The following is a 24,865-nucleotide window of genomic DNA, read 5'->3' on the forward strand; positions in this document are numbered from 1 at the left end:
AACAAGGATTGGGAATACATTCTTCATATTTATGAGGAGGAAATGAAAGAGAGCACGGGATGGGGGAGGGGAGAGGAACAAGCAAAATTAATGGTGTCGCAGACGTACTGTATTAAACCTGGTGCAGTGGCAGCCCCTGCACGGAGGGACCACACTTGGGCTGCGGGAAGCTGAAACAGTGTAGGCTCCCGTTCCATATGCACAGGAGGGGTTTTTTCATGCTTTTTTTAATGGCTGCACCACTGATGTTCTGGTTTTATGATCAGGGACATTTGTAGAGTGTGGAGTGTGAGGTCGCTAAGTGGTTTGCAGTTGACTTCTGTAAAACCCAACTTGTCAAGTAGAAGACATTTGAGAAGAATATTGATGAACACCCATCCGTCTATGGGGCAGGAAAACATACCCAGTTGTTAATTTCTCAATGCAGAAAACAGTGATGACATGGAAAAGCAACTGCCATGAAAAAGAATTATGATAGATTAGATCAGGTGACTCTGAAAGCAGCTGATGTTTGTGAGTTGGGTTAATGGTTCAAACCCTTCCTCCACAGTCAGAGATTTATTCCGCATTGGTGAGGGTTCCGCTTTCCACTTGCTGCGCTGGTCTGTGCATTGTTTTCCTGAGACCCAGCTACCTGAAATGTAATAATATTAAATCCTCAGCAAATACCATATTTCTAGAGAAACGGTTTTGTGACCACAGTGCCGAAAAACCACTGGTCATAGTTTACACTTGACATTTTGACCTTCATGGCTAAATTTCAAGAATTTATTTCATTTGTGTACTTTTGGTTTATAATACGTTTATTAAATATACTTTTAATATATCTATTGATATTGTTTAGATTCATCATCCAAGCAAATCCAATTTGATTTCTGATTCTGAGTGGCCCGCCCAGTTAAAAATGTACCAAAAAAATTAATTTATTCAGCAGATAATTATTGAGCACCTACTGTGTGCCCAGATCTATGCTAGGCTTGGATATATAGTAGTAGCAGAGATAGTTTTGGTCCTCATGGCTCTCAAACTCTAGTGGGGAAGCAGATATTAAATAAAAACCTCACAAATATGTCATTATAAATTGATATGAGGGAAAATTGAGAGGGCCGGGAGAGAACATAGCGTAGAGTTTAGATGGTAGGAATTCCCTGACTGGCTTTCAGGGATGGTGTTGGCACTGCGCAGGACGGGGTGGGGCACAGAGACGGAGGGGCACGCCCTTCTCTGAGCAGGACGGGAACGACGCCTGATGAGTTGCTGTGCAGGGCAAGGTGGTGGGGTCGTCCAGGAATGCAGAACAGGTAAACTGAGAGTGTGCTCATGGGGACTTGTGGGGATGAGGCACTTCTGGAAGGTGAGCATTCCAAGTGCATTGCTAGTATCCTAACAGGAGAGATTTGGGATCAGAAGGCATCATTCTTTTTTTAACTGAAGAATTTAATGAAATCTCCGAGGTGGGCCCACATATCTAAGTTGTAGGGTAGATCGCTTTAGAGCTTGTTTCCAGCTTGAAATGTGGACTGCGAGTGCCAGTGCATTTGCAGAGAATTCTCTCTTGCAATTACAGGATGGCGTGCTGTCTTCGAAGATATTTTTGCACTGGTTACGGAAACTGCGCACTGTGGACCCCGTGCACTACCACTAAGTAGCAGCTATAAGAGGCCCTTGTGCATGTCATTTTAGAAGATGTGTAGTATTAGGCAGCAGGGCTTTTCACTGTGTATTAGTTTATGATTCGTAGGGTTTTACAGAATGTGTCTAGCCACCGAAATGTGTGTCAGTATGCAGACTGGCGATCACTTAGGAGTGTGATTGGTTCTCTGTTAGGCCGAGATGCAGCTCTCCCTGTGCAGCGACCACCCCAGGAATGTGCTCTTTCTAAACCTGCTGCCCCAACAGCTGATGCTCAGGGCTGAGTGGCCGCGTGGTCCCGCAACGTGTGTGCACAGCTGCCCTCTGCTGGGTTATGTCTCAAGCATCTCCTGGGTTGCTCATCTTGCTAACCAAGGCCACATCTGAGTAAGTGGCTTTGAGGTTCTGCAGATGAAACTCCTCCCCGGGGGCCACCAGAGTCCCTGTGTAACTGCTGGGGAACATTAAATGACACCTACTCTAATTAACCTGCTGTCGTAAAGCTGCACAAGTCTTGTGTTAAATATGCATTTTGAAGCCAAAATGGCAAACCCACCACAGGCGTGTTCAGATTAATCATCTGTATCTCTTTTCTTTCTTCCCAAGAGCCATTTAGGGAACGTGTTAGTGGACATGAAGCTCATCGACATCAAGGACACTCTGCCTGTCGGCTTCATCCCGATTCAGGAGACGGTGGACACACGTGAGTCACCCCTTACTACTTCTTGTCACGATGAGAATTTTCTTCCTCCAGGTATTATATTTTTAGACATTTTTATGTGCGTTTTTCTTCGGAAACATTTTAGGAGGCCTTACTGCATGCCCCAAATAAACTCTGCTGCTCTTGACATATGCCTGACTTGGTTCTCCAAGGAGTTTTCAGTGTTCTGGGTAGTGGCATGTAAATGAGCAGAACGGTGCTCCCTGCTGAATCGGCTCACTCAGGAAGGGGACAGCGAAGCCGGTTATAGTTTGTCCTTAGCCCGTTCTCCGGTGCTGCTGAAGCCAAGCTTGGCATGAGACCCAGAGGCAAAAGGAAAAAACCAAAAGCACACAGGGACCACAAGTGCAATAATATCCCCATTTTTGGCTCTTGGAGCGCACAAGAAAAGTCAGAACCAGAAAGACTGCAACTTAGAATCCTCAGGATTCGAAATTGAGGGAAGACTCTGATCGCTGAGCAACACAGAGCGGAAGTGAGTGGCTGACACGTCGGAAGCTTCTTCAGGATCCTGGGGCACTTCGGGGTTCTTGTCGTGCACGCCAGTTATTAAATAGAGCTGGAAACCTCTGGGTAGTTGAGCCTCCTCATTTTGATGTGCTATAACTTGTTTTATTTTAAATTACTAATGACCAATGTTAGGATATCCACAACAGTGATGCAGTAAATAAAAAACAAATACAGAGAATCCTTTCTTTATGACACATGATCCATTTATGAAACTCTGCATTTCACTTTTTGTCACACATACTTTATTTTTCCATAGTTAGCCGCATTTTGGACCTACTTTTTTTTTTTTTTTTTTGCTGTCTTCTTACAAGCATTTCTTATGGACCAGACTTTTCGTAACCCCACATAGCTGTTATTTTAATGAAACAAGTGGATTCCATTGTGTAGCCTACTTTTCTTAATACGCTCCTCACTTTTGGACATTGGGCTGCTTTTGTTTGTTACTGACATGTATTAGCTAATAATTGTGATAGTTGGTATTTAGTATGTCTTTACTGTATGCTAAATGCTCTACATACCTGATCTCATTTAATCTTCGGAAGACCCCTATTTGGAGATGGGTATTATTATACCCATTTCACATATGAGAAAAATGAGGCACAGTAACAACTTAGGTATTAAAGAGCTTATCCAAGGTTACACATCTAGAAGTGGGGGAATGACTAGATTACACACACAAGCGTGACTCCCCACACTTTTAACCATAGTGCCACTCTGTAAAAGCATGTGTTTAAGCACCTTGTACCGATAGATTTTATATATTTATGTATTGGAGTTTTGGGATAACAGCTTTCTTGAGGTATAATTCACATACCATACAATTTACCCATTTAAAGTTACAATCCGACGGTTTTTCGCAGAGCTGTGCAACCCTTACCACAATCAATTTTTTATTGAAGTATAGTTGATTTAAACAAATGTGTTCTTTTGCATGTGAGTATCCAGTTGTTCCAGCACCATTTGTTGAAAAGACTGTTCTTTCCCCCATTGAATTGTCTCAGCATCCTTGTTGAATACCAATTGACTGTAAGCATGAAGGTTTGTTTCTGGTCTCCGAGTTCTCTTCCATTGATCTATATATGTCTCTCCTTATGCCGGAACCACACAGTCTTGGTTACTGGAGCTTTGTAGCAGGTATTGAAACCAAGTGGTGTGAGTCCTCCAACTTTGTTCTTCTTTGTCAGGATGATTTTGGCTATTCTGGGTCCCTCAAATTTCCATATGACTTCTAACATTAGTCAGTTTCTGCAAAGAAGCCAGCTGGGATTTTGATAGGAATGGTGTTGAACCTGTAGATCAGTTTGAACATGTATAGATTTTGAATGATTTCCTTGTGATATGTTTACAAGTACTTGAGGCTGCTGGGTCATATGTCCTCTACGGCCTGCTCCCAACCTTCCTCTACAATAGAGGTCCCCAAGCTTTTTGGCACCAGGGACCGGTTTCGTGGAGGACGGTTTTTGTCGGGGGGAGAGGAGGATGGTTCAGGCAGTAATGCAAGCGATGGGCAGCGGCAGACGAAGCTTTGCTCTCCCGCCGCTCACCTCCTGCTGTGCGGCCTGGTTCCTAACAGGCTGAGGGCCGGTACCGGTCTGTGGCCCGGGAGTTCGGGACCCCTGCTCTGCAACGTACCTCTTACCTTCAAGCACCCCATGCTTTATCCAGACCGAGCCACTTGCTGTGCCCTCTTCATGCTCCTTTCTTTTCTGACTCCATGTATTTGCATTGTTGTTTGCCCTGCCTGAATGCCCCTGCCCTCAACTCTGACTGTCCACACCCCATGTCTTTCAAGGGTGAGCTCAAGACAGCGTGAAACAGCCTCTGATCCCTAGACGTGAGTCTGAAGCAAGCAAGCTCTCCTCTCCACAGTCAGCTACAATGGATGTGTGTCTACTGTGGGCACCGCAGGCTTTGGGGTATAAAGATGAGCCTAGGAAAAGAACCCACAAGGAGCTTATTAGTCGAGCGGGTGGCTATAATCAGTCGGAGGTCAGGGTCCCCGTCTGCCTTCTTTACTGCTTTTCACCTGCCTGGCACAGCACACATGTGTTGACGGGAGGGCGGAGAGTAAGCAAATGCCAGTAACAGTGGTGGGAAGCCAAAGGGAGTGGTTGATTCTGCTTCTGAGTTCCCATCTTTACCTCTGTTAGGACAGACTGCACCAGGCATAATGGGAAGAACTTGGGCTCTGGAGTCAAACTCTCCGAACACTGAGTCTGGCTCTGCCACTTACAAATGAGGGACCCTGGGCAAATGACTTCAGCCCCCTGGGCCTCAGTTTCCTCAGATGGGGGGGGGATATTTGCCTGTTTTCTTCATGTCTTTGCCACTTACTTTCTTCGAGGGCAAGATCCGTGTTTAATTCATCTTTGAATCACCTAAGGTACCTGCCATACACAGTGCCTTGATCAGAGGATGGGCTCAATACAGATAAGCTTTATTATCCTCTGTTGCCAAATTAACTTCCAGAAATATCAGTTCATGTTGCCGCTAATGATACCGGCTTGTACCTGCTTTCCACCGGCCTGCCAGCATAGGCTTTACATTTTTTATTTAGTTTTACTATCTAATTTTATTTAATTTTCACTTATTATTTATTAGCAAAACTGAATATTTTCACAAGTGTTTGCTTGCTACTTTTGCTTATTCTTATATGAATGGTCTCTTTAAGAACTAAAATTGCCTTGTAGACTTTTTGTATGTATTTCCTACTTTTCCCCTGTGTTTTTCTTAGTTTTAAAATTTGCATTGTCGTTCGTTTTTGACAACTAAGTGGCTTAAAATGTCTTTATATTGATATACTATAGAGCCAAGGGAGTTCTCATTCTGTGTTTCCCTCTCAATTTGTTGAACCAGTTGAGCGAGGAGGTCCAGGGCCGAGTCCTGGTCTAGCTGCCGTGGGGCCCCAGTGATCCTGGGAAGTCCCCCCACCGTGTCTGGGGGTGCATTGGTTGCTGCCCCATGGACATTCTGAGGTCGGGCCCTGGCACCTCCAACAAATGTCTTATCACACAAGGAAGGGTGAGTTTAGCGTCGCCTATTCATTTAGGGTCATGCGGTCATTCCTGGAGCCTTTACCCAGGGACAGGTGAGCCCAAGCTGACCAGATGAACCTGTGGTCAGCTCTGTGATGTTTGAGAGCACTTAGGGTCCTGATTTTATAAAATCAGCCAGAAAGATGAGACTCCTGTAGTTAATTTAAAATACGGTTTGTTGCAATCTGTATAGCACTTAAAAACTGGAAGACTGTTTGTTTTAGTAAAGTGCTGTGTCCTTTCTCTGTGTTCATTAGCATGACTGAACACATTTCTGTGGACTCTGTATGTTTGCTTAAAATCAGGCCTGTTTAAGCATGTGTAATTAGTGGCTCCATCTCTTACCCCGAGTTTGCTGTAGATGGAAGAATGGAGCAAAGAGCAGCTGGCAAAGCAAGTACACAAAATACCTGCATCTTATTTTACTTTGAGGAAAGGTCTCTCCCCCTTCACGCTTTCAAAGGCCTGATCTTGTCAGCTCATAGTTTTTGAAGCTGCAGGGTTGCTGTTTACCCCCAGTTACCACCCCTGCCTTCTTGGATACAATATTTGGGGTCTGGATTCAGTATCCAGTATTATTACTCATAGCTGGTAGATCTGATCTAGCCCTCAGTTTCCTCACTAGGAAAAGAACCCACAAAGTTTCTGAGTTTCCATCTGGTTCCCCCCAAATATCAGCACCTGATTCTAATCTCCCCTTGGTAAAATCAAGACCAGCAGCAGGACTGCACTTCCCTCTTCATCCTGCTCCCTGATTTAAATGTGCTTATTTCCTGCCACAGAACTGAAAGGTCTTGAAAATCAATGCCAAACACTGACACGAATTGTGTGCCAGAGGCTTACTTACAATCATACGGTAAGAACATCCATGGCCGCTCTTTACTGAGCACTTACTGTGTGCCAGGCACTGGGCTAAGGGAAGCACATGTGTCATCGCATTTCATCCACCCGGTGTCCCTATGGCCTCAGGTTTCATTAACTCCCTTTTACCGATAAGTCACTTGCCTAAGATTATGGTGCTGGGTAATGGCGGCGTTGGAATTTCAACCCAGATCTATCCGACTCATGCACCGAATGGCTGCAGCTGATTGAAAGTCATGTTTAAAAACCACAAATGAACAAACAAAAAACACGTGGCTGGTTGTTCACCTCTGGCAGTTGCTGGGGTACCAACTCATCACTCTAAGACTTGATAAATAAGAGAAAAGAATCACATATTTATCTCTCCTTTCCTATAACAAAGCATGTTTCAGGGAGACCAGGTAGTTGAAAAATAAGATGTTTTTTATATAGAAAAATTCCAGCTAATAAATGCAGAAGGCATGACAGAAAATCACTATGTTGACGACTTTAATGAGATTATGAATCTAGGCAACAGTCATCAGGGGATGAGAAAACCTCATGAACATGGTTGTTGGGGACTTTATAACTGAGGTACCAACAGCAGTGGAACCTACCGAGGGCGGCCCAGCTGAGCTCCAGGCCGCATGTGTGACACCATCGGATGTACGTTGCATCACCTGTGAAGTGCTCCTGCCTAATCGGAATCGAATCGAGCCTTTCACTCTGCCGGTTTACAGGAAGTACAGGGGGTGACCTGAGTTCTCCATCCTATCAGTGCCCTGAAGATAAAGGGAAGGTGGAGAGGTTGCCACAGAACAAGAGACCTAACAACCAAATGCAGTGCACAGACAGTGTTTGGGTCTTGGTGCAGACAAACCAACAGTTAAATGACACTTTTGAGATAATGGAGAAAACTTGAGTATAGACTCTTGGATGATATTAAGGAATCATTGTTCATTTTGTTAGGAACGATAATGGTCATGGTAAAAAAAAAAAACAAAAACAGCCTGCCATGGATGCCTACTGAGATATTGGTGGGTGACGTGACATGGTGTTGGGGAGTCATTCTAAATCTCCAGCAAAACTGATGGGGGCGGGGGAAGGAGATGAAACCAGCTCGCCCATTGTTGACAGTGTTAAAACCGGATGATGGGAACATGTGGATTCATCTTACTGTTCTCTCTGTTTGGGGGAATGTTTGAAAATTTCTGTAATAAAAAGTGAAAAAGGACTTCCCTGGTGGTCCAGCGGTTGAGACTCTGCACTTCCAACTGCAGGGGGCGCGGGTTAGATCCCTGGTTCGGGGAACTAAGATCCCGCATGCCGTGTGGCATGGCCAAAAAGTAAAAATTTAAAATATAAATAAATAAAAAAAATTTTTTTTTAAGTGAAAAAGAAAAAAGACCATGTAGTGAAATGTGTTGACACTCAGGGTGTCCGTGTGTTTGTATCTGATGGCTGGAGCAGCGAGCAGGTTGTAGTCGCGGGTTTATTCCAGGATGCTCCTTGCAGAGGTGTGTGTGCCCTGTGGGCCCCTTCTCGGCAGGGGGTGTCGGGGGTCAGGCCCCGAATGCAGAGCGGGGTGACTGGGCCTGTCCTCTGCAGCCCTGCGCCCAGCCCTTCTTTCGGGCGACTTGGATGGCTGGTCACTTCCACCGCCGGAAAGGGAACGTGACAGGAGACATGGTGTTGAAAACGGAGATGTGGGCACCTCTGGAAGACTCACCCCTTTTCTTGTCCTTTCCTTCAGAGGAAGTGGCTTTTAGGAAGAAGAGGCTGTGCATTAAATTCATCCCACGGGATTCAACCGAAGCTGCCATTTGTGACATTCGGATCATGGGCCGGACCAAGCAGGCCCCTCCTCAGTACACGTTCATTGGGTAAGTGTCAACAACCCCAGTCTCATCTCTGCTGTCTGCCCCGAGTGCTCAGGTCACCCCTGGGGACCGGGTCCTGAGACCTTCTGTGTGACCCGTGGGCTCAGCCGTCTGCCTCTCATCAGCCTCTGGCCTTAGCTCTCCTTGCTGCCCTTCCTACCTGGGAGGCCACTGGTTCAGGACACCACGCTCCTGACCAGTATTCAGAAGTTCTAGAATTCATTCACCTTGGTCTTGATTGATCTCACTGGGGTCACGTGGACCCTGAGCCCGTCGCTGCTACCTGGAAAATGTCAATCTCTGATTGACCAAGCCTGAGCTGAAAGTGGGGTCAGCTCCTTTGGAACTCAGGCACTGGGAATGAGGGGTGGCTGCTCCCCGAATACAGAGGGAAGGTAAAGAGTCAGGAGAGGGATGAAGGGATGCTGGACGTCCAAAAGATAATAGATGTTCACCCATTGTACTCAGTCAACTGAAATTCGGGTCTCTCGAATTAATAGTGTGGTAGAGGGTTTTCGGCCTCTTGGCCATGTGCCTCTCCCTGGCCGGCTTTGCAATCTTCTTGCTTATCCCTGTGGGTCCCTACATCATGGATGCGTTCTCCTACTTGGCTTTCGAGGTCAACCTCCTGGATCTTGCTCATTTGAGCCCAGACCCTCCTCTTTACTCGAAAAGCCACGGCCTTTCCTTGAAGGCTGCTCACAGACTGGGTGAGAGAGAGAGAGAGAGAGAGAGAGCTGCGGTGTTTGCTTGAAGCACATGGGGAGTGGGTGTCACAGAAATAGAGGTTATTTTCATCTTGGTGCACGATAGCTTGTTTGGACTCTCCAGCTATGGAATCTGATTCTCTGTCTCAAGATTTTGTGGTCCTTAAGAAGGACTCAGGCTTCCCTGGTGGCGCAGTGGTTAAGAATCGGCTGCCAATGCAGGGGACAAGGGTTCAAGCCCTGGTCCAGGAAGATCCCACATGCCATGGAGCAACTAAGCTCGTGTGCCACAACTACTGAACCTGTGCTCTAGAGCCTCTGAGCCACAACTGCTGAAGCCCGGGCACCTAGAACCCATGCTTTGCAGCAAGAGGAGCCACCTCAATGAGAAGCCCGTGCACAGCAACGAAGAGTAGCCCCCGCTCGCCGCAACTAGAGAAAGCCCGTGCGCGGCAACAAAGACCCAACGCAGTCATAAATTAATTAATTAATTAATTATTTTAAAAAAGGACTCTATGATCATACCCTTTCTACGCACTCAAAAATCCTGTTTTGCAACATGGTTTAAAGTCATTATGGAAACAGGATTATGGAAGTAGAAAATAGGTAAGAAAATGACCATACTTCAGGTATCTTAGAAACAACCATTTACATACAAATAGTAGAAACCAACAATTTAATAATTACTACATGTATTATGTATATTCAGTTGCTATGTGTATTCAGTTCTTTAAAATTACACACTATGCTACTTTAAAAGATTCAATTTTTAACCAATTTAAACAATTCTAAAGAATAGATTCTTACCATATATGTCTTGGTAATCAAAACTAGAATCCTTTTTTATATCATTTTGAAAAGATTGCTAAATAAAGTATATTTTTGTTTCATCTTGGGACAAAAATTCTTTTCCAGAGGAAGACAATTCCAGTGTTATTTTTAAGGAAAGAGAATTCAGTGTTCAGAACTCTGTCACTTCTTCTTAAAAATGGGCACAGTTCCACAGGTTACTTTGCAAAGGTCTGGGGTTGTCAGACTGGGAACAGGTCCTCCAAGGCCTGACTGTGGCCTGATACCGGGAGGTGGCAAAATCAGTGCAGCTGATTGGAGTCAACCATCTGATAAGACACGGCTGTGGTTCAGAATAGTTCTGCAGTGTACTGAGAGGCTACCAGAAGAATCCTCTGAACAAATCTGTTCTCATTTTTTTGGAGAGATGATCTTCCTCTACATCCCAATGTGTAGTTCTGTGGGGCAGCTGAGTTGGACGTTGATGTGGCTAAAATAATCCTGTTACAGTTCCTGCGAGTATGCCTGTCTCATAAACACTTGTGACCGTGGGGCATGGGGCCGGGCTGCCGGGGGTGTGTGCAGATCAAGTAACAGGAACCCTGACGTGGCATCCGTCGGGCCCTGTTGTCACCACCCTTAGTTGTGGTGGTTCATGGGGCACATGCCTCGGGCTCTGTGAAGATGTCTCCCAGACTGACCCTGAGAATGAGGCTGACTACAGGTGACACCAGGCAGTGAGGAGCTTTATCCTGGAGGTGGGGGGGCGGCACGGCATGGAGCTGGGTGGGGCTAGTTCTCCCCATAGTTAAACACCAGGCACACGTGTCAGCCCAGTGCCCTATCTGTCTCACTCTAACCACACAAAGAACTTGAAGCGGATGATCGCACAAACACCCACAATGAAATGGCAGAATACAAAGAATTTTGCAGACCGAGAACCAAGGAAAATGTTGATAGCATATAGTAGGAAGGCAGGAGGCCCAGGGGTGGGGGAAGAAGACGGCCATGTCAGACGGGCCTCCTGAGTTGGGACAGTTGCCATCACGTTAGGCTTTGAACTGTGAAGCCCAGAGCACAAAGGGAGGTGACGTAACCCACCTTCATGGGCGAGCATCGATTCCCTGGCGTCTGAGGCTATGATTCTCTTAAATGAGTTGGTTTGCTTCGTAGCTCAGGTGATTTTATGTTAAACGGTGCCATGAAGATTTCTCTTTTCTCCTAAAGGGAGTTGAACAGCATGGGGATCTGGTATCGAATGGGCAGAGTACCAAGAAATCACGACTCATCTCAACCCACGACGCCTTCCCAGTCATCAGCTGCTTCCACCCCAGCCCCCAACCTTCCCAGGTGAGGCCCCGTCAGTGGCATCTTGTTCTGTTATGCATGTCACAGAGTCATGTGGTCTTGGGTCCCACTGCGTAACATCTTAGAACCCCTGCACTTGGTATCTGCGGAAACATTGCAGAAGCGATATACCTTTAGAGGAGATTTTACAAAGCCAGTTAGAAATCTTTGCATTACATGAACGTAAAAGCCATTCTGTATTCTATTGTACCTAATCTGCAGGCTTCTAAAATAGCAGAATATGCAACTTAAAATGGGCTTGTTACTCTAAAGAGCTCATAGTCGCACACAGACACATGACTTGTAGCCACGCTGCCGGGAGTGCTGGCCATAAAAGGTGGAATTCCTTCTCTGCCTTGGCCAGCAACTCTTTCAACTCCAGGAGGGTTGGTAAGTAATATTGTTCATTTCCACATTGTTCCTGTTCCCAGAGAGCTACAAACTAAGAGATAGGTACTTTGGGTAGGAGAGAATAGTGAGAAGTTTTTCAGGGGCTGTTAGTTTTAATAGTTGTTTCCACAAAGAAACTTGGGTGAGCAGACTGGTCTCTGCACCTGATTTTACCTGATTTCCGTTGGAGCAGAGGCAGTAGTGGTCTCAACACCTTCTGTCCGATCAAAAACCTCTGCGTCATTAGCAGTAAATTATTTGAGGACAGGGAACAAACAGCAATGATAGACTAAGCTTGAGAAAGGAATTACAAAAGTAAATAAAACCAGTAAGAAGTGGTGAGGTGGTGCCATTTGGAGATGGACGTAACATAAATGAGGACGGATCTCAGAGCTTCCATGTGGGCAGTTCAAGATGAACAAAATCGATCAGGAACAGGACAAAACCATTACTGCGTGCTTCCCCCTCCCCACGCCCCACGGTCCACACCCTGCCCCCTGGAGTCAGGGGAGGGGGTGGTATAGGCGGTCCCCTGCGTCCTGTTCCTCGGCTGGGCTTCCCGCTGCCTCGGACGAACGCGCGGTCGTGAGCCAGCAGCTCGGGGCCTGTCCTTCGGGGTGTTCTCCAGAAGACAGTCTGGCCTTTCTCACTCTCGACAGTTTCACAAACCAAGAGCGGTACTTAATCATATCTACCCCTGCCATCGCCTGAAACTTGAGGAGTATTGACAGTTTTCAGTTTCACTTTGGTGTGAAGAGATATGACTAGCTGATGAGCTTCCCAGAGTTGCGCGTCTTTGGTTTAGGAGTACAAGGCTCGCACAGCTCAGTTGAGCACTTTGGAGTTCCTTTCTCACTGCCCAGGGCACCGTCAAGGCTGCGATTCCCATCACGTGTGCTCAGGGTCAGCTCAGGCCCATCGCCTTGGAGAGGTTCCAGCTGCTCCCTGTTGACATCATATGGTCTGGAAGGGCCTAGAAATAGGCACCACCTCAGGGCAGGTTTTGACTTTCTGTGAGATAAAGGAAGAGCTCTGATTCTCCAGTTAAGGCAGGAAGAGCGATCTCCCCAGAAGCTAGCCGGTCAGCGTGGGCGCACGGGCTCTAGGAACTGAAGCCAGGGGACCCGAGAACACAGGCCACAGAGAGCCACACAGAACTGGAGAGAGTGCGTGGGAACAAGCCTTATGAGGCTTATGTATTTTATAACCTCTTGTTGTACAGTTTATGGTTTACACTGGCTGCAAGGAAATTGGATCAGTTTTGTTTTACTTGCCAAATAAAGCAAATGTCAAAATAGTCAATATAAAATGTATTCTAATTTGACTGAATTAAGTCAGCCAGTATGCAGTAGGATAACTGAATGTTACATTAATGCTTCTCAGTGAAAACCACTTGTCTGTCCCAAACTCTCCTCTCACTATGCAGTAATTTACAGGTGGCCTGTACACCTACATGAGCCCCCTAATTCATCAGGGTTTTTTTCATGTTCTTCAGTTTTCGTATTGTTCTCCTATCGTGCATCTTTGATAAGAAATGAAATGCTGACTTTTCAAATTTTCCACTGAAGATTTATGAAATGATGTGTATGCTATTCCGTGAGGCTTCGGATCCCTGTAATCTGTCCAGCAGAGGAAACTAACAGCTTTCTCTCTGGCAGTGAGCTGTGGATGAGGCTTTTGTTTCTGCTGGGGGTCCGCAGTGGGCCTGTAGGATGGAGGCCTCCAGGTCTGGATCCCAGGACTAGTCTTCTCACTCTCGTCCCCACGCCTCAAACTTTGAACCAATAGCCTCTTTTCCCCTTCCTGTTTTGTGCTTCTGTGCCTTTGCTCATGTGGACACCTGTGCGTCAGGTGTGTCTCCCATCCCCTACCTCAGATGTTAGCACAAATGCCACCTCTCCCAGGAAGCCTTCCCTGAGTGCCCTGTGCCTGTGCCAGGCTCTCCCGTCAGAGCGCTTCTCAGCCGTTATACCTTCACTCGTGTTGTAAACTCCTTAAAGGCAGGGACTGTGTCTAGTGCCTTTTATTGCCCAGAGCTCAGCCCAGGTGCAGGCATATATTCAGTTTTGCAACAAATGCTTCTCCAACAGCCTCAGACCCTGGGCTGCAGCCTCTCCACTCCCACCTGCAGACAGCTCCTGAGTCCCTGAAGACTCCTCAGGTTTTTCTGATTATGAGAGGAATACAAGCTTGTAGAAAACTGACAGAATATAGAAAATAATGAAAAAAACAAATTCCATCTCCAGTGAGCAAAGGCTCATAACCTTTGGCTATATTTCTTTCAAGTCATTTTTCTGTGTACTTTTTACATAGGTGATATCATATTATAAAATAGCAAGTTTGCTTTTGCTGCTGCTTTCTTCTGTACTATTAAACCACAAGCATAAGAAATACCTCAGCTGTGGTCTTTGTGTGGACACAGGGATCAAGTTGCAAAGCCCAGGCTGGAGAGAGAGTGCGGTGACGCAGCGCCCTCTACTGACCAGATTTGGAGGAACCTGGAGGACAGGCAGGCCGGTTCCCCCGCGGGCAGCGGGCCGTTTTCCCAGCCAATCCCCGGGGGACGGAGGGGAGTCAGGGAGGGCCAGTAGCCGACCTTGTTGCCTTCTTGAGCCGGAGCTTCTGTCTCAAAAGCTAAAAACGTGTTCGCTGCCTACATTTCTTTTGTTGTCACTCATATATCAAAGAATTTCCTGCCATTTTTTGGAGAGCTGTCATCCCCAGCTTATGTCAGACAAAAGGGGCAGCTGGTGGAGTTTCTGATGGTGGGTCATCACCTGAGGCCCTCGTGGTCCTGGCAGAGCCGCCTTCCCTTTCCAGAGGCCGGGACTGCCCCTCAGAACGAGCACCTCCTGCCTCTTTCCTCCCTGTTACTGCAGAGAATGCTAGTCGCGGGGCCAGATGTGGTGTTGTCCTTTCAGGATGGGCAGTCCCCTTGGCTGTATCCGGCGAATGGGACACAGTGGTCGAAGTTCACGGCCAAAGGCAGGATAAGATGTGTTGGCAGAGCTCCTCTTCCTCACCCAGCGAGTCTTCATCACACATACACAACATCTCTGCGCTCATTTCTTGACAGTTTTTCCCGCGTGAAGAAGGGCATGCCACTTCTTCCGGGAGCCTGGAGCCTCCGTTTTCTCCCTGGGCCCCAGCGCTGCCCCATCCTCTGCCGTCTGCTTCACACACATTGATCAGCAGGGTGGGCCTGGCCTTGGGCATCGGTCGTGATCCCACGTCCCCACTTCTCTCCCGTCTGGCCTCAGCTTTGCAAGTCGGCCTGGTGTGTGTGAGCAAATGTTGGGGTCCCTGGATTTGGCTTTTCCGGTTGCTTCTTTGCTGCTGCCTTGGGGCACGTGCAGACAGAGGAAGCACCTTCCCCCTTCAGCCAGAGCAGCCCCCGCTCCTCCCCCACACACCGGCTCTCACATATGATTCTGCGGGGAAGAGGAGGTTCAGCTTCTGCTGGAACCGAGGTCCGGAAAAGCTCGGGGAGGCAGGTGGGCTCGCGGTTGATGGAGTACCAGTAGCCCGAGAGTGTGGCTGAGTGAACGGTTCTGTGCCTTCCCATGAGGGGCCCTGGGGGGCTGCTGCCCCCCAGCTTGCCGAACAGCAGAACCCGTGGCTTGATAAAGACATCAGAGGCATGCATGTCAAATGTGCAGATGACACAGAGTCATTAGGGAGAGCTGATGTGCTGAGTGACAGAATCAATACTCCGCATCGCCTCTACAGCCAGAACACCCTGCCGCTACCGGGGGATGAAAGGTGATGGGCGAAAATGGACAGGGCCCCCCAGGGTTCAAAAAGTCAACTGCTCGGGCACCAAATTGAGGAGATGTGGTTTAGCAGCGGTCCGTGTGAAGTAGCCAGGCTGGGCACGAGCTTGGGTGCCTCGAGTGCAGCCTGGCGTGCACAGTGGGGCACGCCCCCTGACCCGGTGTCCTGCGCCTGTCAAGGACATCAGGAGGGTCACGTCCACTGCCACGCACCACCTTGTCAAAGTTACCCGACTCGAGCATTGAGCTTGAGTGTGAGGAATCGCTGAGTTTTGATCGGAGTCAAGACGAGGCAGCTGGCTTCAAATGTCTAAATGGTCACCGTGTAGAAGGGAAAGTAGAAGTGCTTCCAGGTGGGGCTGGGGCATTGGGAGCCCCTGAAGGCAAAATTAGATCAGGTGGGATGAAGTTATAAGGAGGTAGGTTTGGGCTTAACATTTTAAAAAATTAATAAAGAGAACTTCCCAAGGGTAAAAAAAAACCCCATGGCATTGAAGAAGCCGGCTTGCGAGGTCATGTGCACCCAATTGCTGGCAGTATTCAAACAGTGTTTGGGTTTTCAGACCTTCAGTGGGTCTTGAAATGCATCATATTCCCTAGCCCCACCCTCAGAAATACAGATTTAGCAGACCTGCACGTTAGGGCCGCAGACACCTTGCCCCGGCTGACTCGGGGAGCTCCAGCGGGCACCTGTCACCCAGGTCTGCTCGCGCCGCTGTCGGCGTTTCCTCATCCTCCGACCTGCAGCCGGGCCTCCTCCCGCGCACTGGAGCCGGTGTCAGGACGGAGCTCAGGGCCTGCAGGGTGGCCACTGTGGCGCCCTCCCGAGATGGAGGCCCAGAGGCCCAGGCGCTGCGGCCCGTGGCTCGTCCCAGCGTGGGCAGGCAGGAGCTCGCTCTCGGAGTCCAGCTGAAGCCAGTAGTCTGTACCCCGGAGTGCTGGGATGTCCGGGCACTTCACGGCTCTGCGGACAAGGGCTGGGCGGGGCCCCATGGCTCCGGCAGCACCACTCTGCCCTTCCCGCTGGCCTGGGGTCCTGAACTCTGCCCCCCAGACCTCAGGCCACGGGCTCCTCCGGTGACCCTTCACCGACACTGTCCCCCCAGGAGAACATGTCATCTTCCCTCCCAGAGACACAGGGCGCAGCCTCCCGGGAGCCTCTCCCCGTGTCCGCTGGGGCTGGGCTTCCCTTATAAGGCGCGCGGCGCTGCTCCGAGTTGTTCAGGAATCTTCCGGTGATTTGTCAGCTTCCAGCAAGTTGTCAGTCACAGGTTCCGAAGTATGTTTCTTAGTGACAGACATAATTGTACTTAACTTTTTGCGTGGATGTTATCAATCTGTGACAGATACTCTGGGAAATGGGGCATTTTGATGGCAGAAGATCTGTCACGTGCATTTAGTCTTCCACTCAGGGACACCAGGATTCAGTCACAACTTTTGCACGTCGATGTCAGGTTCTGAGAACAGAGATCCTTGCTGACCTCAGAAATCGTTTCGCCACTCCCGTCCCGGGGCTGTCATCTGAAAGGTTAATAGCTCTTCCTAAAGGAGAGGAAACATCCCTCCGCGGTGATCTAGCATTCAGGCCGCGCACGTCCGGGCTCATCCCTGTCACATCCGTTGTCAGGAGCCTGTGGGCTGCCGTGCTCCGTCCTGTCCCCCCGACCCCACCTTCCCGCGGGTGTGGGATCCACGGGGCCACTTGATCCACCCACGGAATAAGCCGGCAGCAGGGACGGAGCCTTTGCTCACCGGCTGCAGTCCTGTCGTCTGAGCTGACGGCCTGAAGTGCTCGGGCTGCCTTCTGTCAGTGTTCAGTCATAAGATGCTCTTTGAACCACAGACGACATCTGTCACCCGCCCTGTTGTGGCAGGACTTGAACCGGAGGCCTGGAGTTGCACAGATCAGGGAGGCTGTTCTCCCTTTCCTGCCGAGGTGTCTGCCCCTCCCCGAGGGGCGGCTGGCTTGGAGCGGGGGCATTTGCCTATGAGGAGGCCCAGCAGTTTTTCCTCTTTTATAGGTTTTAGTAGGAGAAGGCTCGGCCTAGAGGATTGGAGGGAATTTATTTTAGAGTTGAAAGCTGTTGTTTAATAAGGGTTCATCATTTATGAGAAGGGTTATATGTGTCCCACGTCAAGGTAAGATTAGAAGGCAAGCCCAAGGGCTGATTCCAGTGATTCTTTTTTTTTCCCCCCCATAGTAAACAATTTATGACATGGATTTTGAGCTCCACAGTCGCAAGAGACAGTTTGGGGGTACGTGAGCCCAGGGAGGGCCTGCAGGACCTTGCCCCTCTGCAGGCCGTGGCCAGGCACAACTGCGGGTCTGGCTTTACTTAGGAGAAGTAGACTTACTTTCTGTTCATGCGAACACCACACACATTTTTGTTTAACTCTGAAGATAGGACACACGTGTTCGTATCCTTCCTGCTATGACCCTCCTTTGAAGATGGAGACGGTAACACAGCTTTGCTGTTCCGGCACAGGGAGCGCGGGAATCATCCTCACTCCGCTCGTGGTACCCTCCACGCGCTCCAACTGAAAGCACCAGCCACCAGGGGTGTCCCAAAGAAGAACCTGCTGGAGGGGCGGGACCAGAACACGAAATCAAACTTAGATTAGAGGCTCCTGGGGCTCGGTATTATTTCATTTAAATAGCCCACGCTTACATTCTTTGTCTGGAACTTTAAAGTCCTGGGTTGCCTGCCATCCTGTTGGGGTTCTCAAGCATGCACGTGCTCTTTTACCTGTCCGGAGCCTTCGCTGGCTTCCTATTGCCTGACACGCCTCCCACATCATCTCGCTCGAATCAGGCCAGTCTCATCTCGGCGCCTGGGCACCCTGTCCTCATCCCAGATGCATCTCTGCTCGGGCCGTTGCTGTGAGCCGCTGCCCCCCTGAAAGACGCAGGCTGGGCTCCAGAGTGCCGAGGACGGGTCCTGTCCACTCTCCAGCCCTCGCCTCGCCCTCACCTCTTCTGGAAAGCCTGGCCACGTCGCTTTCCGCCTTCCTCTCCTCCGGTTGCCTGCACCGTACAGTCTGGCATTTCACGTTTCCCTGTCATTGCCGAGTTTATTTATGTTTGGTCTTATGAATAGATTTGCTGGCTTACTGATGACAGGGGTTCTTCTCATGTTTCCTTTTTCTCCTTTAAAGCCTCAGAAAAGGCTAGTCACAAAAATAATGATGATAATGTTGCATCACTGTGTATCAAAATTTACTGAGTACTTTGAGCTGCATCATCTCATTTGACACAGTAAGAATTCAGTGAAAAATGTGTGGCTCCAAAGTGGTAGGGACCTTTGAACTCCAGGTGCCTGGCACGTGGCGGCACTCAGAAAATATGAATTGAATGTATAAAGTGAGCTGATTTAGACACATAGGACCAAGTATTGTATATTGATACATCTCTCCTTCCATCTATCCATCCATGCAACCAACCAACCAGCCGAGACTTATTTACTGGGTGTCAGGCACTATTCAAGTACTTTACAAAGAAAAGCTCATTTAATCCTCATAACAGATCTGTGAGTCGGGTACTATTTTTTCCTCCTTTTCAAGGTGAGGAAACTGAAATCAAGGAAGTTTAAATTCCTTTCCCAAGGTCACACAGCTACTAAGTGTCAGAGCTGGGATTTGAACCCAAACGGATGAGCTTCCCCTGGCTTGCAGACTGTCCCTGTGCCCTGATGCTCGTGGTCACAGGCTTGCTGGTGTGAAGCATTTCGCTGGGGAGCGGAGCAGTGGTTGGGTGCAGCCCCAGGTGTCCCAGCCGTCTTCACGCGCAGCTTCTCTAGGCTCCCGACCGGCGCTGGAGAGAAGGACTTCCCAGAGCCTGCCGTATGGGTGGGAGCTGGGGGGCCAGTCCGCTTGAGTTGTGGTTGCTGCCTGAGGAGAACCTGTGGGGGCCATACACCAGAGGGTCCTCTCGACCGGCTTCCAAGCCCACGATTACACAAGATTGCGAGCAGTTTGATTTATTCTGGTGATCATGAGAGTGGTGTGAGAGAGACCTACAGAGCAAGGTTATTTGAATATCTTTAAAATGTGTGGGCCACAAAGCCCGCACTGCTTTTGGAACGGTATCAAACTTAGTTTTGGTGTCAGAGTTATTTTGAAGGTGAAATTTCATTAGAATGCAGTTTGGTATTGTTAGATATGAATGATGAGTTTAGGCTGAGCGATATTATTTTTGATATTAATTTTTAATGTGGCTTCTTGGGAAGTCAGAGCTTCTATTTAATGAACAATTAGGTACGTAGTCAGTACGGCTCCCACCTCTGAGCTGGCCTTCCCTGCTTTCAGTCTCGCGCATCAGATTTCTGACAAGGTATATGCTGCTTGTAAATGTGTTATCTTTGTAATTTTTGTGACTGTGAGTGTCTTGTTTTTCTTGGTGGTTATGATGGTTATGTGGGCTTGTTGTTGTCCCAGAGAGCAGCTTTATAAATGTGAAATGATTCCCTCCTATGCCTGGTTCTCAAATGTGCGAGGGCTCTTTGCACAGTGGGTTTGAGCTCGGGGGGTTGGAGAAAGGCCTTTTTCAGGATTATGAAAATAGTTTTCCATGTGTCAGAACAGATTTATCAGTTCACTTCAGGGTCGGTTTTGTGAACCAGACCATTTAGAGGAGGATATTTTACCTTTTATCAGAGTGGAAGCTGATAGTCTGTTTGCAGGTGGCTCTATGGAATATTTCACCTGGATCTCTCAGTGTAAATCTAGCCTCCAAACAAAGTAAAAATGAGTGTTAAGTGAAATTTCCTGGTATTTTACCACCTCTGCGTGCACACCGCTCCCCCTGCCCCCCGCCCATGCTGTTCTGTTTCAAGGCAGGGTTTCCGTTATTAATTTGGATATTTAATAGAATCCTTTGCTTGCAGTAACTTTTCAAAGGCCTTTTGGATTTATTTAGGTGGGACTTTTGCCTGTGGGTAGGGTAGCATTCAACCTGAACTTCCTTCTTGAGCAGCAGATGTTTTGTTTCCAGTTGAATAATAATATTAATAATTATCAGAATAAATACAATCATCACCATCATCATCATTATTTCAGCTACAATTTTTTGAGCGTCTTGTGCCAGGCATTGTGTAAACACTTCATGTATATCGTTTTAATCTTTACAACCATGCAGTAAGGTGAATAATCGTGTCCTCATTTTAAGAAATGAGAAACCCGAAGCTTGGAGAGACGGTGACTTACCCAAGGGCCAGGATCGGAGCCCAGGCCCCACCATCCTGTTCCCGCTGTCTTCAAGGAGCCTCAGGGCTTCCTGAATTTAGGACCCTCCACCTCAGTGTCCCCTGCAGCCAGTGGTATGGCCTCCCCCGGGACCAAACCCAGCCGTAAACGCTTCCAGACCAGGACCCACATTCCACCTCCTAATTAGTCATTGCTTCATTTTGCTAAACAAATTGTTTTCCACAGCTCTGGAGAATGTTTGGGCGAGAAGGGGAAGAATGTGCCTTGGGTCTTTGTTGGGGTTTGTTTTCTGCCCAGGCTGCTTCCTGCCTGCCCTGTGCTCTCACGCACGGGGCCTTTCATGAATCTGGGTTTGGCAGCCTCGCTACTCTTGAATTTTGGAGAAGCGGGTATTTTAGTAGGCTGGAAGAAGATGAAAAGCTAGCAGTGCCCATATGTTCCTTGTTTTTAAAAGCAAGGTCAGTGAGGTTTAGAGACTCTTTAAATATTTCAGTTTATAAGATGAGACTAGATCATCTGCAATGGAAGTGCGGTGCCCTCAGCCAGGCTTGGCTTTTTTCTTCATTTCTTTTATAATGGAGGTAGGTGTTTCGGCATTTCAGGGTTTAAGTGTAGTAAAACTTATATGTAGTGAATAAATACCATGATTTGGAATGTTGCTGCAGCTATGAAAATTAGTTTCCCTTTTTTTTTTCCCCTTTTTTGTTTTATGAGTAGTCAGTGACTTGAAAAATAGCAGAGTGGTCCAAGAATGGTAGTTCAAGAAACCGAAAACTCCCAAGCGTTAAAGCAGTATAGGCTCTGACATTTTTCTAAGAAAGCATTTTCTTCACTCAATTAAATCTTCCCTGGTTGAGATTAGACATCTATCCTGAAATACATATTTGAATACTGTAGTTTGAAATTCTACACAAGTGCCCATTTTTAGTTAAGACAGTGTCATCCTATGCCCCCACTTTCCCTTGAATTTTGAAAGGTAAATGACATGGTGGTGGTTTTTCTTGATCCCAAGTTATTTATAGAAGCCCAGAATCTGAGTGACTGTCTAGCCCAACCCTAAGTATCCAGCAAGGGGCTGTTGGCAGTGACTTGTTGAGGCTGGCACATGGGGAGAGCAGGGCTGGAACCAGTGTCTCACCTCCCCGTCACGGTGCACCTAGGAGGTGAGACACTGGCCACTGACACGAGGTGCAGGCGGGGATGGCTGTGCTCACGGCCCTGGCAGAGCCACCAGATGCCCAGAGAGGTGGGCCCTTGATCCGAGTTGTCTTCCAGGGCCCAGCCCTTCCCCGCCGTGGAGTAAGCAGGAACTCCGTTCTGCTGGCATTTCCTGGCATGCTCCCTTCACTCTTCATACCTCTCCGGTTCTAAATTTCACAAGTAATTTGTCACTTTAGAGGAGGGAGTCATTAATAACCATTATTCAGAACTGTCGAGTCTTCCTCTCTGTGTGTGAGTGAGTTAAGCATCCAAAAAATTGGCCTTGTTGGTGGCAAACAGGGCCTCCCTATTGACAGATCAGACCTGCCCCGCCCGCGCTGGCCTTTCTCACGTTCTGGTTATTCTAAGTCTGTCTTTCATCACTGAAAGGGTGGTGACAGAGTGGTTAAAGCACGTCCTCCTGGAATTCATTAGTATTATTACCAAAGACCGTGTTGTAAATTGTTGATTTTTTTTTTAACTGCTCCGAAAAAATTTCTCCTGAACTATTTCATTTTAACGTACTTTAAAAAAAAAAAAGATTTTCCTCGTCAAACATTTGAAACAGAATAGTTCAGGAGCCCGGACTGCAGATCCCACCGGGGGAAGGCTGGGAGTGGTTGTCCCAAGTGAAGCTCTGAAACTGTGTCGCCATCAGGTTGTGGGGTGAGGGGTGGAGGAAGATACCCCCAACCTTCCGACGGTGGTTACGGAAAAGAATTGGCATTCGATGTATGTTAATGCAGGTAACGATTCTTTAACGTTAAAATTCCACTGAAGCACTAATAATTACTGTTAATATCTTTCAGTGGAAACTTACAGTAAAGGAGCAGTAGTAGAAACAGTATTTAAGGGAGAGCTGCCGGCGTGAGAAGAATGCAAATAAGCGTTATTAGCCTAATGATTTTGCCGTCGCCATGGTTGTGCGGCAGCAGTGTTGTGAATATGTCATCCGGCACCCCTGAATTTGGAAAGTGTGTCAAAACACAACTTCAATTAGTTTGCTCTAATTATGGCTCTGGAGAGTTTGTAACTACATCACTCCTCATTAAAAGAGATTTTCTTGTATGGATTAATGTGATATACAAAGGAAAGTTTCAAAGTTCCCGACGCCACTTGCTCCCGCAAGGAACAGGCTCGGAGCAGGGCTGCTGGATCCTGGGTCTCCTGCAGCCCACCCGCCGGGCAGGGGGCCGAGCGCGGGGCTGCGCGGCCGGCTCTTCCCTTCCGTCCCGTAATCCGCTTCCTGCCGAGAGTGGCCGCTGCATATGGAGCTCTGGCCACGTCCACGGGTGGGTAATTGAACCCATCGTGAGCTTCTAAAAGAAAATTGCTAGTCGGAAACCATCAGGACGCCCCTCATTCTCAGCACCTCGGTGGAGTCTGGAAGCAGAAAGATCTCTGAACCCACCATGGCCAAGCGCAGTGTGCACAGCCAGCCTTTGGCCCCATTCTGGGGGTCTTGGGGGAGATTGCATGGGAAAATGTGTTACTTTTGGTCACTCAGAATCACATGGCACCCGTGAAATGTCAACAAAAGTCTTTTCATACAGTGAGAAAGAGGACCTTAAGGAAATGTAATCTCTTGTCCAAACTGATAGGTAGTTATAAATGCTACTGTTGAGCCATTGCCATTTTGAAAGAAAAAAAAAACCCAAATTCACATCTCTTGTCCTGTTACTGACCGCGGCCACCCCGCCAGCCCGCCCGGCCACCAGTGGCGGTGTGCAGTGACTGCCTCGGCAAGGCTCCCTCGTGCAGGGTCGGGGCGGCAGCACCAGGTGTCAAGTTTGCAGTCCAAGGCTGTTTGCTTGAGCTTTGCTGCCCGTGCCCTCACCCGTCTCCGGAGCAGCTGGACACAGCATCATTGTGATGTCCCAGCCTGGGGAGCTCAGTGGTGCATTTTGAATCTGAGAGGTGAATTTTCGAATGCTGCTTGAGGAGGCCTGGGTTTGGTTGCCCTCTCCCTCCAATTTATTTGCACGATGAAGAATATCCAAAATACAGCTTTAAATACATTTTTATTGACTGTTAAGTGTTTTCTTTGTCACTTTTGGAGAGTACAAGGTAGGGGTGTGTGTGCGTGTGTGTGTGTGTGTGTAATGAGTAACTTGGCCTTCTTGATACCACTCACAAGCAGTGATACCTTGAGTAAATTATATCAGTCCTCTGAGCCTCAGTTTCCTTGTCTATCAAATGGAGATAAGAATACCTTCTTTGCAGGGTTGCTGTGAGAACCAAATGGGGAAACACATGGAAGTGCCACGCCGGGCACACAGTGGACACTCGCACATGTGACTTTCTGTCTTGGTCCAGGGTTCGTTTCAGAGTTCACTCTGGGCACGAGCAGTTCGTTCCCTTGGACCTTTTCTATTGTCACCATCTGGCCCCTCTCAGCCTCGATCGCCAGCATCCCCCCTGAGTTCCCACGGCGTCAGGCTGGGCACAGACCTTCTCCCCCACAGAGCTGCGCTCACAGGTGAGCAGCTGGGAAGGGGTTAAGATAGCAATTGTGTAAGTCTTCCAGGCTTTCTCCCAGTTCTGTGGTAATTTGATGAAGAACTTCACCCTAATTAAATATTCAAATTAGGAATAAGTGTCAATATGGCTTCCCATTGCCTGGAATGATGATTAATTGTATTCAAAACTCTAGTGGCCCACTGTAATCTAAACTGAACCGTTGTTCTTGATTATTTCTGCACCACACTTGCCATGTTTCTGTTTTAAGATTTAAACTAGTAATTGATTTGCCATATGCTGTCGAGTATGTTGTGGTAACATACTTTAAAGTTACGCGTTTAGGAACTTGGGGAGTTTGGAATTGAGATTTCCTTAGTCT

General features: G+C 48.0%; 1 protein-coding gene across 1 annotated transcript in view; it reads left to right on the plus strand.

The window, feature by feature from the left end:
- The window catches only part of MVB12B (multivesicular body subunit 12B), a 187,484-nt gene that overhangs the window by 69,526 nt on the left and 93,093 nt on the right, over positions 1-24,865 (plus strand). The window contains 3 exon segments of the mRNA XM_059926690.1: positions 2,239-2,335; positions 8,492-8,621; positions 11,342-11,464. Of these exon segments, the coding sequence (XP_059782673.1) occupies positions 2,239-2,335; positions 8,492-8,621; positions 11,342-11,464 (350 nt within the window).

This window comes from Balaenoptera ricei, chromosome 6 (genome assembly GCF_028023285.1).
Source record: "Balaenoptera ricei isolate mBalRic1 chromosome 6, mBalRic1.hap2, whole genome shotgun sequence".
Taxonomy (NCBI): Eukaryota; Metazoa; Chordata; class Mammalia; order Artiodactyla; family Balaenopteridae; genus Balaenoptera; species Balaenoptera ricei.